The sequence below is a fragment of the Nicotiana attenuata genome, unplaced genomic scaffold (genome assembly GCF_001879085.1).
Source record: "Nicotiana attenuata strain UT unplaced genomic scaffold, NIATTr2, whole genome shotgun sequence".
Taxonomy (NCBI): domain Eukaryota; kingdom Viridiplantae; phylum Streptophyta; class Magnoliopsida; order Solanales; family Solanaceae; genus Nicotiana; species Nicotiana attenuata.
In genome coordinates this window covers 8,895-23,540 of record NW_017672762.1, presented here as the reverse complement: position 1 = coordinate 23,540, position 14,646 = coordinate 8,895, and the positions used below count along the sequence as shown (strand labels likewise).

At 34.1% G+C, this 14,646-nt stretch overlaps 1 protein-coding gene across 1 annotated transcript; it reads left to right on the top strand.

Moving 5' to 3' along the window:
• The first annotated feature begins 516 nt into the window (after window positions 1-516).
• Window positions 517-3,704, top strand: LOC109214416. Its single transcript, XM_019378332.1, has one exon. The coding sequence runs from the start codon at window positions 958-960 to the stop codon at window positions 3,376-3,378; it is 2,421 nt and encodes an 806-aa protein (XP_019233877.1). The 5' UTR covers window positions 517-957; the 3' UTR covers window positions 3,379-3,704.
• The last annotated feature ends 10,942 nt before the right edge of the window (window positions 3,705-14,646 follow it).

Genomic DNA, 14,646 nt, shown 5'->3' with positions numbered 1-14,646 from the left:
TATACGTGAAAATATTCGACATCCAGTTTTAATTCTGTTTTAAGACAAAGTCAACTTTTTCACCGTCGACAATTTCTTTAAGACAAATGAGAAAGAAAATTATTTCGGTTGACCTGTTTCTTGAAATCAAACAGTCTAGTTAATGATTTGTAGGCTAAATTAACCATTAAAATTACTGAATTTTTACTACATAACTAGAGTTGATTATTTAAAGTTTCATAACTTTTTTTGATTTAGTTAAAGAATTATTCAGATAATCAGATTAACTTTCCATAGGCATAATATATCAAATAAACCAGGACTAAAAGTGTATTAGGAGAACTATTTTTTCACTTGGTATAAACTATGTATAATGACGAAAATATACCAATTTATAAAACCAAACTATTTAGCGGCCTGATATTGAGGGCGCGTTAATAACATACGAACGTTATTATTATTATTATTATTATTATTATTATTATTATTATTATTATTATTAATTTTTTTTTAAGGTTCCAATCGTCAAACAAACAGTAAACAGGCGCCTATGTGTTAAGACCAAAGCCTGCTCTCAATTCTCAACTACACCACTCTCTCTCTCCCTCGCTCTCTCTCTTCTTCTTCTGCTTCTTCTCCGGCACCGTTTCCGGCGGAACTCCGACCCAGAAATTTTTCCGTATTCTCTCTATAGAAACTTCTCGAAATTTCCTCCGAACACAGCCAAAAAAAACGAGTCAAAAACCATATAAAGAGTCTTAAGAGGACCACTACAGTCCGAAACACTTTTTCTCTCTATAATGGACCACCGGCCGTCACCCACTTTCCCACCTTTGCCGGCGACATTTCCCGGCTAAAAATAATGCATGCCCATAAAATTGCCCCTTAAAAACATCTAATTTACATAAAGCCACGTCCTTTGCATTTTAATATATCATACGTTAATAATTATAGGGGCTTTTCTGGTATTTTAACGAAATGGCTGCTACACCAAATACAACCACAGCTTTAACCACCGTGGACTCAACCGGCGGCGGCGGAGGCTCGGTCGACGAGCTTAATGCTAAGGCAGTGCACAAGAGGTACGAAGGGCTTGTGATGGTACGGACAAAAGCTGTAAAAGGTAAAGGGGCTTGGTATTGGGCTCACCTTGAGCCTATTTTAGTCCATAATTCTGATACCGGACTTCCTAAAGCTGTTAAACTCCGTTGTTCCTTATGCGACGCCGTTTTCTCTGCTTCTAACCCTTCAAGAACTGCCTCTGAACATCTTAAAAGAGGAACTTGTCCTAATTTCAGCAACTCTGTTGCAAAGCCCATTTCTTCTGTACCACCAACTACTACTAACGTCTCACCAACTCAGCAAAATCACCGTAAACGGAGCTCTTCTGGTGGTGGTGGGGGTGGTGGTGGGGTACGTGGGGGTAGTTCAAGTGGGGGTGGGGGGAGTGTGACTACAACGTCGTACCAAGTTCCACCTTTAGCAATTGTTGATCCCTCTAGATTTGCGGTTGAGTTAGCCTATTCCCCTGTTGTTTCAATGGCTACTACAATTGTTACCGCTACTGGTGGCAGTGGTGGTTGTACGGCAGGCAGTGGTGGTTGTACTGTTGGTAGTGGTGGTGGTGTGTATGCACAGCAGCATTTGATGCTGTCAGGTGGTAAAGATGATTTAGGTGCTTTAGCTATGTTAGAAGATAGTGTGAAGAAGCTAAAGAGTCCTAAAGCATCACCTGGCCCAACATTAAGCAAATCCCAAATTGATTCAGCACTTGATTATCTTGCTGATTGGGTCTATGAATGTTGTGGGTCAGTCTCGTTTTCGAGTCTTGAGCATCCAAAGTTTAAATCTTTCTTAAACCAAGTTGGTTTGCCGCCACTCTCAAGGAGAGATTTTGTGGGTTCTAGATTGGATGCTAAGTATGAGGAAGCAAAGGCTGAATCCGAGGTGAAGATTCGTGATGCTATGTTCTTTCAGATTGCGTCTGATGGTTGGAAGTCGAAGAATTATGGTGAAGAGAATTTGGTTAATTTGTCTGTGAATCTTCCCAATGGGACCAGTGTCTTTAGAAGGGCAGTGTTCACTAGTGGATACGTGCATTCTAAGTATGCAGAGGAGATTCTTATGGAGACCATTTCTGAAATTTGTGGCAACAGTTTGCACCAATGTGTAGGTATAGTGGCAGATAAGTTTAAGGCCAAGGCTTTGAGGAACTTAGAGAATCAGCATCATTGGATGGTTAACCTTTCTTGTCAGTATCAAGCGATTAATAGTTTGGTTAAGGATTTCGGTAAGGAGCTTCCTTTGTTAGAGAATGTAACCGGGAATTGTTTAAAGCTTGCGAATTTTGTTAATAACAAGTCTCAAGTTCGGAATAGTTTTCACAAGTATCAATTGCAGGAGTATGGACATGCTAGTTTACTGAGAGTACCATTGCGTAGTTATGAAAGATCAGATTTTGAACCTGTGTACACATTAGTGGAGGATATACTGAGCTCAGCACGTGCACTTCAATTAGTATTGTTGGATGAATCCTATAAGATATTGTCTATGGAGGAGCAAATTGCTAGAGATGTCGAAGAGATGATGAGGAGCCCACATTTTTGGAATGAACTTGAAGCAGTACATTCGCTAGTAAAACTAATTAAGACAATGGCACAGGATATTCAGACAGAGAAGCCACGTGTAGGGCAGTGCCTTCCTCTTTGGGAGGAGCTTAGGGTGAAAGTGAAGGATTGGTGTTCGAAGTTTCACATTGTCGAGGGACCAGTAGAGAAGGTGATTGAAAGGAGATTTAACAAGAACTATCATCCTGCTTGGGCTGCTGCTTTTATACTTGACCCTCTCTATCTGATTAGGGACAATAGTGGCAAGTACTTGCCTCCATTTAAATGTCTGACACCAGAGCAAGAGAAAGACGTAGACAAGCTCATAACCCGGCTTGTGTCTAGGGAAGAGGCTCACATTGCATTAATGGAGCTTATGAAATGGAGAACTGAAGGACTTGATCCTGTGTATGCTCAAGCTGTACAATTGAAACAAAGGGATGCCAGCTCTGGAAAGATGAAAATTGCAAATCCACAAAGTAGCAGACTTGTGTGGGAAACTCACCTCACTGAATTTAAGTCACTTGGCAAGGTGGCCGTTAGGCTAATCTTCCTTCGTGCAAGTTCATGTGGTTATAAGTGCAACTGGTCTTTCTTGAGATGGGCGAATGCTCATTCCCATTCAAGAGTGGGTATGGACAAGGCTCAAAAGTTGATATTTGTTGCTGCTCATTCAAAGCTTCAGAAGAGGGATTGTTCTAATGATGAAGATAAAGATGCTGAGCTTTTTTCCTTGGCAAACAGTGAGGATGATGTTCTAAATGAGGTTTTTGTTGATACATCCTCTGTGTAGTGTTCCTTTTTTCTTATTTATTTATGACTACATTAGTAGGAATTTTTTTCTGAAGAAATGAGATTCTTTCCACACTGTCGTGCGTTCTTGCATGAGCAGAGTTGTTCACTCTTAAAATCAGTGATATGCAGAACAGCTTCTTGCTTGCTAAGAAAAAGCTGATTGAGAGAAGTTGCAGGACAGAAATGTTTGTACTGCTTTTGTTCTTAGGTAGTTTTGGAACTGATAAATTTTGATGTTGAGGGAAAGGTTTTTGTTTCCCTTTTCTTGTAAGATCAGAAATTTACTCTTGAATAGATCCTATTAATTTGATGAAAGTTCGTTCAGCTTTTGCCTTAAAGCTACATTCTGTTCACAGTCATTGTTTAGATATATCCAGATTAAGGTACCTCAAAGGGCTTATTTTGACAGAAATTTGCAAGTCATATTTCAATGATAGATTCGGAAGTCAAAAGTACCCTCATTATGCTGGACAGATACTTGGTCTAATGCTGAGCCGAAAGTTAATTTATACTTAACTGATCTCCTAGAATGACCTGTTGAGTGGTATTTCAAAACAATTAACATGCTCACACCAAAATTTCACTCCATTTTGGTTTTGCTGAAAATCCCATGTTCAGTTCTTCAGACTCAGGTAGTTAATGTGACCGCGGTAACTAAATGCAACAATGTGCGGACGTGCCATGAAGACACAAATGGAGAACTTTGACCTCAGATACAGCCTATCCTTTTTGTAGGAGGAACTTGAAAGATGATCGCAGATGAGGTTTTGCTGTAGGTTCTGTACCTCTGCACTACACACCATCTTTGGATCTGGTGTCAATCCATGCTTTCGATATCATTCTGGCACGGTCTGGTCTGAGCAATGACCCCAAGTTGGTGAGTTACCAAACTGTGATAAAATATCATTTGGTCCGAATTTGATATTATATATGATTGTCCAGCAATCTATTTTTTGTTTTCATCCTCACGAGTTTTCTCTACTTTACTTTTGTTCCTCTTTTTTTTATCCATGTTCTTGACAGTAGATGCTAGTCCTTTTGGCTAGGAGCAAATTGGCAGTGGTCTTTTATCTAACTTTTGTGAGAGTATTATTTCAGCAGGAATCCATTATCATTTATCAACTGAAGTATGACTTATGTGCAATGCTACTTAATTTTTCTTGGTGCAGAAGTATTTGACAAGGTCATAGTCACACCGGATAGACCACCATAAGATGTTTGGTTGGCAAAACTGTTAAATCATGTGAAGAGGATACTATGAAAATGATCAGAGAAAAGACATTATTCAAGAATTTTCACCTGTGCACTTTTGATTAAAAAGACTGAGGTTGTTAAGACTGATGGAGCCCTATGCGACAAGCTTTTTGCTAGCTTTGGCAACAACTCCTTCCCTCAAGGACACTTTGATCAATCTGTATAGCTGGAAGAGCACTTCCAACAACTGACTCTTGTTTTGAGTGGAGGGGTATGGACCCCTACCGCGAAAGAGGTGGAAGTCTTTCTAAACATTGGTTGTTTTGGAGAGAGAAGAAAAGGCTCTTAAGTTAAATCACCTTTAGGGTAACTTCTCACTTAAACATTTCAAAACTTGTGATATTTCATGCAGGGTCATTGGATGATGCTCCCCATCATTGCGAAAAAGTTGTGAGAGGACCCAAAGTAGAAGAATATTGTCGGCATGAAGCAACGCAAGAGATGCTTGATAGTGATATGGCAACGACGATTGACTAATTTTTGCTGGTTCCAGATGACTTTCATAAACGAAAAACCATCATTACTGGTAATAGTTAAAGTTTTATCCGCATTTCACTGTGGTTTTAATGATACATTCATCATAATTTGCATATATTCTAGATAACCTTTATATCATTTTGATTCTTAGAGTTTGATTTAGCTTGACGCCTCCCACATTTTCGTTGAGTTCACTTTACCATATTCACGAACTCTTTGGTGCAACAACAACCCAGTGTAATCCCACAAGTGGGGTCTGGGGAGGGTAGGATGTACGCGGCCTTACCGCTACGCTGGAAGGGCAGACAGTCTGTTTCCGAAAGAAATATATATACTCTTTGGTGACTTGATAGTATGTTTGATTTTTGACTTTGGCTTTGTTTCCATCTAATTTTCTAATGGCATCAAGCACTTCTTGGAAAGCTCTTAGGGACAATGTTAGAACAATCTCCTTTCCTTTGAAAAAGTGGTGGCTGTTTACTTTTCTGTCACTTAGTGTCTTTTAAAAATAGGTTGTATTAGGATTAAGCTTACCAAAAAGAGATTCTATGACCACACTTGCTATTGCTGTTAACATAAGTTTCATACTATTATTTTTAAAGAGCTTATCTTATTTCTTTCTTATCTTGAACTATAATATGATAGCACCATAAGAGAGATACCCTTTGAGGGAAAGGCTTATTTCCTTTTTCTCCTTTTTCCCTATCATTTTTTTGTGGGGTTTCTATGTATTGATTGATTTTTGTGCGAGACCTCTTTTTCCATATGCTAAGTACTTTTAACCACCAGAAGTGACTGTGTCAAATTCTATACATGCTTTTTATACCAATTAAAGCAAAATATGGAGGATGTATCATAATGTTCAATGATGAAAAGAAAAATTTACAATGACTGCTATATAATGGGACTGTAAAGAATCATTTACATTGAAAAAAAAAATATTTGCTACAGGTAGAAATGTACATGTAAACTTTTGAATCTCAAAGTTTTAACCTGGCTACTTTAGCTAGATGTTAGCTAGAGATGCTGTTGAAAGTGAATTTCCTCACTAAGGCAAAAATCTTCCATAGCATACATATATTATTAGTGCAACAGTGTGAGAGTGATATCAGAGCCAGTCTCACAATAGCGAGGGCGTTGCGGATTTGGGTGGGTTAGGGTGTGACGCCCTCCCACGTCAAACAGAATAATAGATGATGGATGCTAGAGCATCTTATAAGTGTTTTACAACTCTTGGTCTCACGAGCTAGTTTTTGGGGTCGAATTAGGCAGGTCCGTGACAGAGATGAATGCAATGTGTGACTGTATTTGAAGACTGGTAAAGCACTCATCTGGACATGAATATCCTATTATCTATACCAGGATATCCCACCTTATCCGATGAACCAAACGACCCTAAGAACTTGGGGCTAGTTTGAAATTCTTCTTAGATTGAGAAACATGGTACGGAATGTCCAAGTCTCAAGCACGACCTAACAGATATGAGAATTGTATCTATAGCTAGATCTTAAGTGCTGAATAGAAGGATATACACAACAAATATATTCTTTAGTAAATTTGCATGTAGTGTCACAAAAAAAAAGGTTCAATTTTAAAATACAAATACCCCACCTTTAAACTTGGACAATGTATATAAGATTTTAAAAATTTTGAAAAACGAAATATTTGGTGTGCACTTTTACGGGGTGGGTGATAGTGAGTAAATTATTATTAGAATAATAGAAGGGACCACTGAGTAACAAGTATCCCATGGAATTTGTCGATGTGTACACAAGCTGGGTCAAACACTACGATTATAAAAATAACAAAGGAGTTGGAAGTTTTCCATCTAACCAGGAGTACAAAAATTAGTCTAAGGTTCGTGCAAATTATAGGCGTATATGGTAGCTTTATATGGGGCCATTTAATTGTAATTACCGATTTAGTGGAGAGACAGAAATTCCTGTCGGCAAGGTGTAGTTATGCTTTGTCCAAATACTAAAACAGACTGACTGCTCACCTAACTATGTCTTAACCTCTCACTCTTCTACTTTGAATTGAACGGTTCAAACTAATTGTTATGCTTCACTCCACTCATGTTCTTTTACCTAAAGGCCAAAGCTTAAAAAATAAAGTGAGAAAAAAAAGAGGTATAATCATTTGTTGCAGGACGACAAATATTTCTTCCCTTTTCTACGAGATTCTTTTCCTCTACCAATGCCTTTAATTTGTAATCATCTTCCCTTTTTTTTTTTTCATCATCTCTTTCTTTACGGTCTATACCCTCTCTATAGTCTATACTCGTATTTCTTGTTTTTTTTTTTTTATAATTGTGGTGTTCGGGTCAGCTTGCGCGTATCTCGATTAATTTTGTGGGTGCACCACTAGTTTAATAGTATAAAAAATTGAATAAATTAGCTCAACAAGGATCGATCCCTAGTCCCTAGGAAAAATTTTCAGCTACTTAATCAGTGAACCAACACAACAAATCGAACCATGTGTTCACAAAGGTAGTATTTAGACAAATTATATGAATTATATACATAATATACACAATTTTTGTCGAAGACCATAGGTTCACATGAACCCTTCGGTACACTATAAATCCGTTCCTGGGTACTGGATAATTTTATTCACTAAGCTATTCACTAAGACTGGACAGAGGAAAAAAAATCACCTTTTTGAACGCTATGCCACTCCGCAACTTTTCTTATTGAGCCAAACGAGTTGAGAGTTTGAAAGAAAGAAAAAAGGTGTTTCCTTATATGTGTTCTTGGTCTTTTGAGAATTGATTTAATTTGGGCAAAGTTTAATAGATGGATTTTCTATTTACAAGTGAACTCGACCTCATCCAAGATTTCTCAGAATTTTGATTGAACTGTTTAGTAGTCTTTACTAATTACTAGTACAACTTTATATTCTGAATTTTCAGATAGATACTCGTAAAAAATTATATTATTTACCCGTAAAAGAAGGAGAAATTTGAGAATCACATGTCTTTTCTATCTACAATGGTCCAAAATTTATTTCCTAGTACAAAATAGTAAGCAAATTGGCCAAGGGTCCTTTTTTATCCTAATAAAAGTTAAATATAAGAGGCAAAAAAAGGATTACAGTGAGATAGATTCTTAAGGAAAAGAAAGATACGGATAATAGTACACTTTTTATTTAATTTCTACTGTAGTTTCACATGGTACTGTATTTTTGTGCCTTGTGACATTGGGACCAATCATTTCCTTTCGTCTTGATTACGCTGCCACAATTTTAAAAAGCCCTTTTTCTTTTTTTGTTCTACTTTTTGTTGCATCTTTCATTTCATGTAACAACTTTCAAACTTTATTATACTAAACTAGTCTTGGGGTAAGCGTTTTGAATGAATAAATATATTTTTTTGTAAAATTACATAAATTAATATTATTAAATAATATAATTGAATTCTGAAGAAAATTAGATAACTTCCTATAAATATAAATGTTGATCCCATTTAGCAAATAAAATACAGGATGAAACCCTGTAAAAGGAAGTCTTCAAAGAATAATAAGAATAACTTATAAAAATTATTTTTAATTCTTTTCAAAATATAGAAACAAACAAGTAAAAATACTTTTATTACGATAAATTTTCAAATAATACAAATTGGTAAGTGGCATTATAAACTTAAAAGTTGACTAATATTTAATTAATAATTTATAACAAATAACATAATATATAATAATATAGGGAGCTGTCCTTTGTTGGAATATTATGAAAAAAAGAAAATAACTAATTACAACTCATTTAGAATATATTCTTTGTTTACTATTTCATCCTTATTGCTTCAAGTCTTCAAATATTAATAGAAAAATAATTATTGAGTGTATGATATTCTGCCATCATTGTGTAAATTCTACTCATTTAGAATACATTTTTCTTTATGATTCTGCAAGTTAAAATAATTACGGAGCGTACTTTTTAAATATTATACAAAAATTCAATAGATACAATTTAAGTCAATTTTAAAGCTCTGTTATTAAGATTAACATGCAATATGTTATAGTTATGTTGCATAATCCAAATAAGGAAAGAATTTTTTTAAGGTAAAATCTTTATTGATTTAAACTTTTAATTATTAGATTTTTTTACATAATTCAAATAAAAAATATTTAATAATCAAAGTTTTAACTAATTTAAAATTTTACATATTTTAATACTACAGTAATTGTTTCCAATGATTATGTTTATGTTGTTCCAAACTATAAAGAGCTATATATTTATGTTTTTTTTTTTACTTTTTCATATATTTCACCTGTATTATGTTAAAATTTGGTTTTTAAGTTTTTCGTGGTTTTCAATGGTCGGAATGGGTTAAAGATTATAGGTAGTCAAAATATAGATTACACTTTAATAACATAAGTATATTTTTCAAGAAAATAATTATATAGACTATACTTTAATTTGGGAGCAACGTATGCATTTCATGGAACCATAAAATGTTTAATGAAATCTGATACTATGTACGTTTCTAATTAGTTTCTATAAATAATTTGTTCAATTTGATTCATTTTGATATCCTAAATATTTGGATTTCCTATGTAGTAGTTTAAATAAGGTAAACTTTAATAAGCAAAATTTTAGTTAAATTCCTGGCTCCACCACTCATGAGGAGGACGACAAACAATTTCGAGGATCAAAAGCATTATTACAAAAGGAAATACAAGGAAGGAATCCATGTTAGGTTAAGGGACAGTTCCAGGGTTTTGAGCATCCTAGGAGATGATGTTGATTGGGTGAACATTCAGAGCCTCAAGATTTATAGTAATATAAATCACTTGTTTGACATTAATTTGGGACCATACAATCAAAACCAAAGGTTCCCACGCCTTTCACTAGTCAAGCAAAAAAATGGCCATTCCTACATTTATTTTTATCGAACATATTAACTGGTGTTTGAGAGATGCGCCATATAACATATCCTCCTTCAATAAGAGGTGTATTTGAATTTTATGGGTTCAAATTTAAATTTTATCACATCTCATATATTATTTGTATTTATTTAACATGTGTACATATAATTATAGGGTCCATATGGAAGTTACCAGATTCGAACAACCATAGCTTATTCACTAGATCCACCCCTACATTAAATTAAATTCTACTTAAAAGAATATCTTTTTATGGTTCAAGAGTTTATTTTTTCCTTTTTAATTCCACTTAATTTGCTTTAAAACAGTATATTTTCTGATTCTGCAGTTCTATTTCAATGTACGTAGAATTACATCAAGTAACCTAGTGTTGTAAGGCCATCTCCAAGGCTAACTCTATTTTTTGCGCCAAATTTCACTCTAAAATGGTGCAACACATTATTTACTCCAACCATTACACTATTTTTTACACCAAATCTTCTCTCTCTTCTATATTATATTATTATCTTCTATTTACTTTTTATTTTTTATTTCCTTCAAACTAATACTATCTTTTTTCTTTTTTCCATATTCATTATATATAATTCACTAAACTTATATTTTATGTTTTAGTGTAATTTCAATTTTAATGTATCCTCCTTTTATGTACTTTAATTATAATGTATTTTTATTTTATGTATTGTTAATTTTCTTTTTTAGATTTTAGTTTTCACTTTTTAATTTTAGCAACATTAGATATCTTAAATTTGCAACTTTTATTTTTAAATAATAGTTATATTTTTTTTATACAATTATAATAATAATAAAATTAACTTATAATTTTATATAAATATAATATATACAAAAATTAATATATCAAAAAATAGGATATAAAATTAAAATTATAAAGATCTTAATATAAAAGTTAATTATATACACAATATATGATAAATTAAAAGTCCAAAAATAAAAAAAGTGAATAAAATAATATTAAACCAAATATAGAGTAATGAATAGTGTTGCACCAAATTTGGTGCAACACTATTCATGCTCTATAATAGAGCAAGAAATAGAGTGGCATTGGAGCAAGAATGCACTATTTCTTGCACCAAATTTGGATTTGGTGCAAGAAATAGAGTAGCATTGGAGATGCTCTAATGCCAAAAAAAAAAAAATCACCTTCTATTATAAATACAAGTAGTTAAACAACTGAAAAGATAGTGGTTGAGGATACGGTGTAACATGCCCTCATAGGCTCATATTTTATACATTGCCCACTAAAGGAGATCTTTTATGTTTTATAAATTAGATGAATAAGCTGAAGATTATATTTTATTTTTTCCTTCATCTTATTCTTTTTATTTACTTATATGGTAAAAGAAAGTACTCGCGCTGTCATCAAACATTTTTATGTTCTATTAGAATCAAATAAGATATATCTTCTAATTAATAATATATTTTTAAATTTTATATGACATTACTGTTTACTCCATTTAAGACGGTTCGAACCACATGATTCATTGGCAATGGGCCAAAATGTCAACGTCCGTACACTTTGACGTAACAGTTCCTACTTTTGGTGACCTCACTTTTAAGTACCAGATTCTCTGCCAGCTGTTTTTTATATTTTTACTTTCTCATTTTAGCTTATAGGTTATAGCTATATTCAATTCAAAAAAAAAAAAAAAAAGCATTAAATTCAAATTGGCGTATTGCCAAAATAATACTATTCAAGTTTCAAAAGATAAACTTTTCAAACGACATATACTCGACAAATTAATTTAGGAGACTTGTACCTTTTCTCTACAAAACCTTCGGAATAACCAAAACGTCTATATATATTAATATTAGTCGACCTAATTCGCTTGTAAGAGTAGTAATAATAGAAATTCTCAAGCTTTTCTTTCTCTATAAATAGAAGATTATATTAGAGGCAAAGTCGAAATTTACAGTTTATGATTTTTAAATTTTAATTTATTTAAGTTAGTAGAGAATTGTTTTTAGGTTCGACCACTGAGGTCGACCTTAGGCTAGCACCCTTTAAAGTGCAATGAAAGTCTATCAGCCTGGATCATGGGCCTTAGTGACCGCCCATTGACCCGTCCTGGGTTGTTCATTTGCTCTAGGAAAAGAAAAAGGAAAACCAATAACAGTCATTTTTTTTTTTTGATCCCTCTCATATTCAACTCCCACTTATTAAGTAGTATGACTAACATTATAGTTGTATAATATTTATATTCAAATCTTTCCTCATCACAACTTTAAAGTCAAGCTACTCGAAACATTTAATTTATAATATAAAATGTTAATTATGTACTTTATGTTAAGATTTTATATTCCAATCATCAAGTAGTTATCGTAGTTTGCCTATATATGTGCGTTAATAGCTAGTGATAACATTCACTTTTACATTAAAATTAAAAGTCTCTTTAACGAGAGATCCTGGATTAAATCACTCAAACACCAGTGAGGGATTTTGGAATTTATTATGTGTGAGATTCGGGAAAGGGCGCAACATTGAGCATATTATATGCCATGGTATCGAACATTTTTTTTATTAAAAACAAAAAAAAATATCGAGCATTTTTTTGTATTTTCATTTGCTTCGGATTTTTCATTGGTGTGCTTGTTGTAGCCCTTCCTTCTAGATTTCCTAAGCCGAGAGTCTACCGGAAACAACATCTCTATCTTATATATATATATATATATATATATATATATATATATTTTTGTATGGATATCACCTCATATCTTGCTTTTGTTTCGTGGATTTAGGATGTGAAATGTGTTAATTTATATTAATTTGATGTGTTTTTATGTGTAGGAATGATCTGGGAGAAATTGGGGGCGAAACGGTCAAAATTAGAGCCAAAACGAACGAAATCGGGAAACTTGCAAATTTGGGCGCCACCCTCTGGCACCAAAAACAGTAGCTAAAAATATTGCAGCGCCCTGGAGGGCGCCTGGCGCTAGCCTAGGCGCCAGTGACGGGAATTTTGTCCAACTTTGCCCGGGAAAAGGTTATTTCGGCCCTAGACCTACCCAACACGTATAAAAGCAAGACTAAACATATTTTTTGATGGGAGGACGCCACTTTATAGAGATCTAACATACTTTGAAGGGGAATTCACGTGGGGGAACACACACCACGCTTGGAGGAGGCTTTCAACTAGTTTTTCTTCTCTTCTCTCTCNTTTCAACTAGTTTTTCTTCTCTTCTCTTCTTTTAGTTTCATAGTTTATTAGTTCTAGAGTTTTGGGTGCTACATGAACGTTGTAGTTTGAAGCTTGAATTGTTCTTATTATTTTATCATATTGGTTTATTTATTCAATCTTGCACTTAATTATTTGATTGCTTGATCACCAATTGAATACTATCTACGAATCTAGGATTGAACTCGGGAGAGGGAATTCTAGATTGCATATAAGATTGAGTAGAGCAAGATCTTAACTCTTAGGGGGAGCGAATTTGCGGTTAGGATAGGAATATACCTAATCGCCTTGCTTGGTTATTATACGGGAATTATAAATGCGTTCTTGTTAATCCTAATTCCATAGGAATATAGGCGTTAGGTTAGCTTGAATAGGCGAGTTGTACTTCGGGAGAAGGCTACGAGCAATATTAACCTTGTCAATCAATAAACCAGATAAATTAATTAGACGATTTAGGTGGAAAACTCAACGGGATTGTTAGCCAACCCATAGATCTAGAATATTCACTCACATTGAATTCGTTTCTATAATTCACCAACTTGTTTTCTTTAATCTCTTAGTTTACTACTCTAGATTATCTTTAGTTAAATATTCATACGTTAGGATTCGCTTGAATAGATTAATTGTTTGGTTTAATTTAGTTGATAGTTAATCACAAGTCCCTGTGGGTACGATATCTGGACTTACAATCCTATATTACTTGTCAACCACATATACTTGCGTGTGCGTTTGGGAGCAATAAGTTTTTGGCGCCGTTGTCGGGGACTTAGAAATTAACTATTCTACTAGATTGAATTTTTACTTCTTGCCTATTCAAATTTTTATTTTTTTATTTTTAACTTAGTTTAATATTTTATTATCTTTGTTGATAATCTTGGAATGATAATTGGTCGAATATTGGTTATTCTTATTATGGTGATCCTTGTCCATATTGTGGAGGACCACACTTGTGGCAAAATTGTGAATCTCAATCTTTTGGGGGTAATATTTGTAATATGTGTGGTGGTCAAGGTGGCCATTGGGATGGTTGTCCTAATTCTTATTATCCTTCTCAGATTTCTTATTATGATATTTCTAATAATATTTGTGAGTTTGACAGGGGTAATGAAGTGCAGGATATGAAAAGTGATGCATATATTAGGGATATTCTGAGGCAAGTAGCAGAGCAACAGGATGAACTCAAAAAAGTTATGAAAAGAATTAGTGCAACAATCATGAGAATGAAGGCCGAGGCGGAGGAAGTGGCTGAACAGAGCGAGTTCCCACCAGAAGATAATTTAGAAGAAACAGATATAGTGAGCCAATCTTGGCTAGAGGAACAAGCTCAACTAATAAAATCTCATGAGTATCTTCGTGATGGTCTTTCAAATATGACAGAACAACTGATAGAAGGAATAACTGATCTTAGACAAGAAATCGACCAATTTGGCAGCTCTATTCGCGACATGGATGCAGAATTGAGTG

What these genes read in the sequence shown, in the direction of transcription:
- LOC109214416 (XM_019378332.1), top strand. Translation starts at nt 958, where the DNA reads ATGGCTGCTACACCAAATACAACCACAGCTTTAACCACCGTGGACTCA.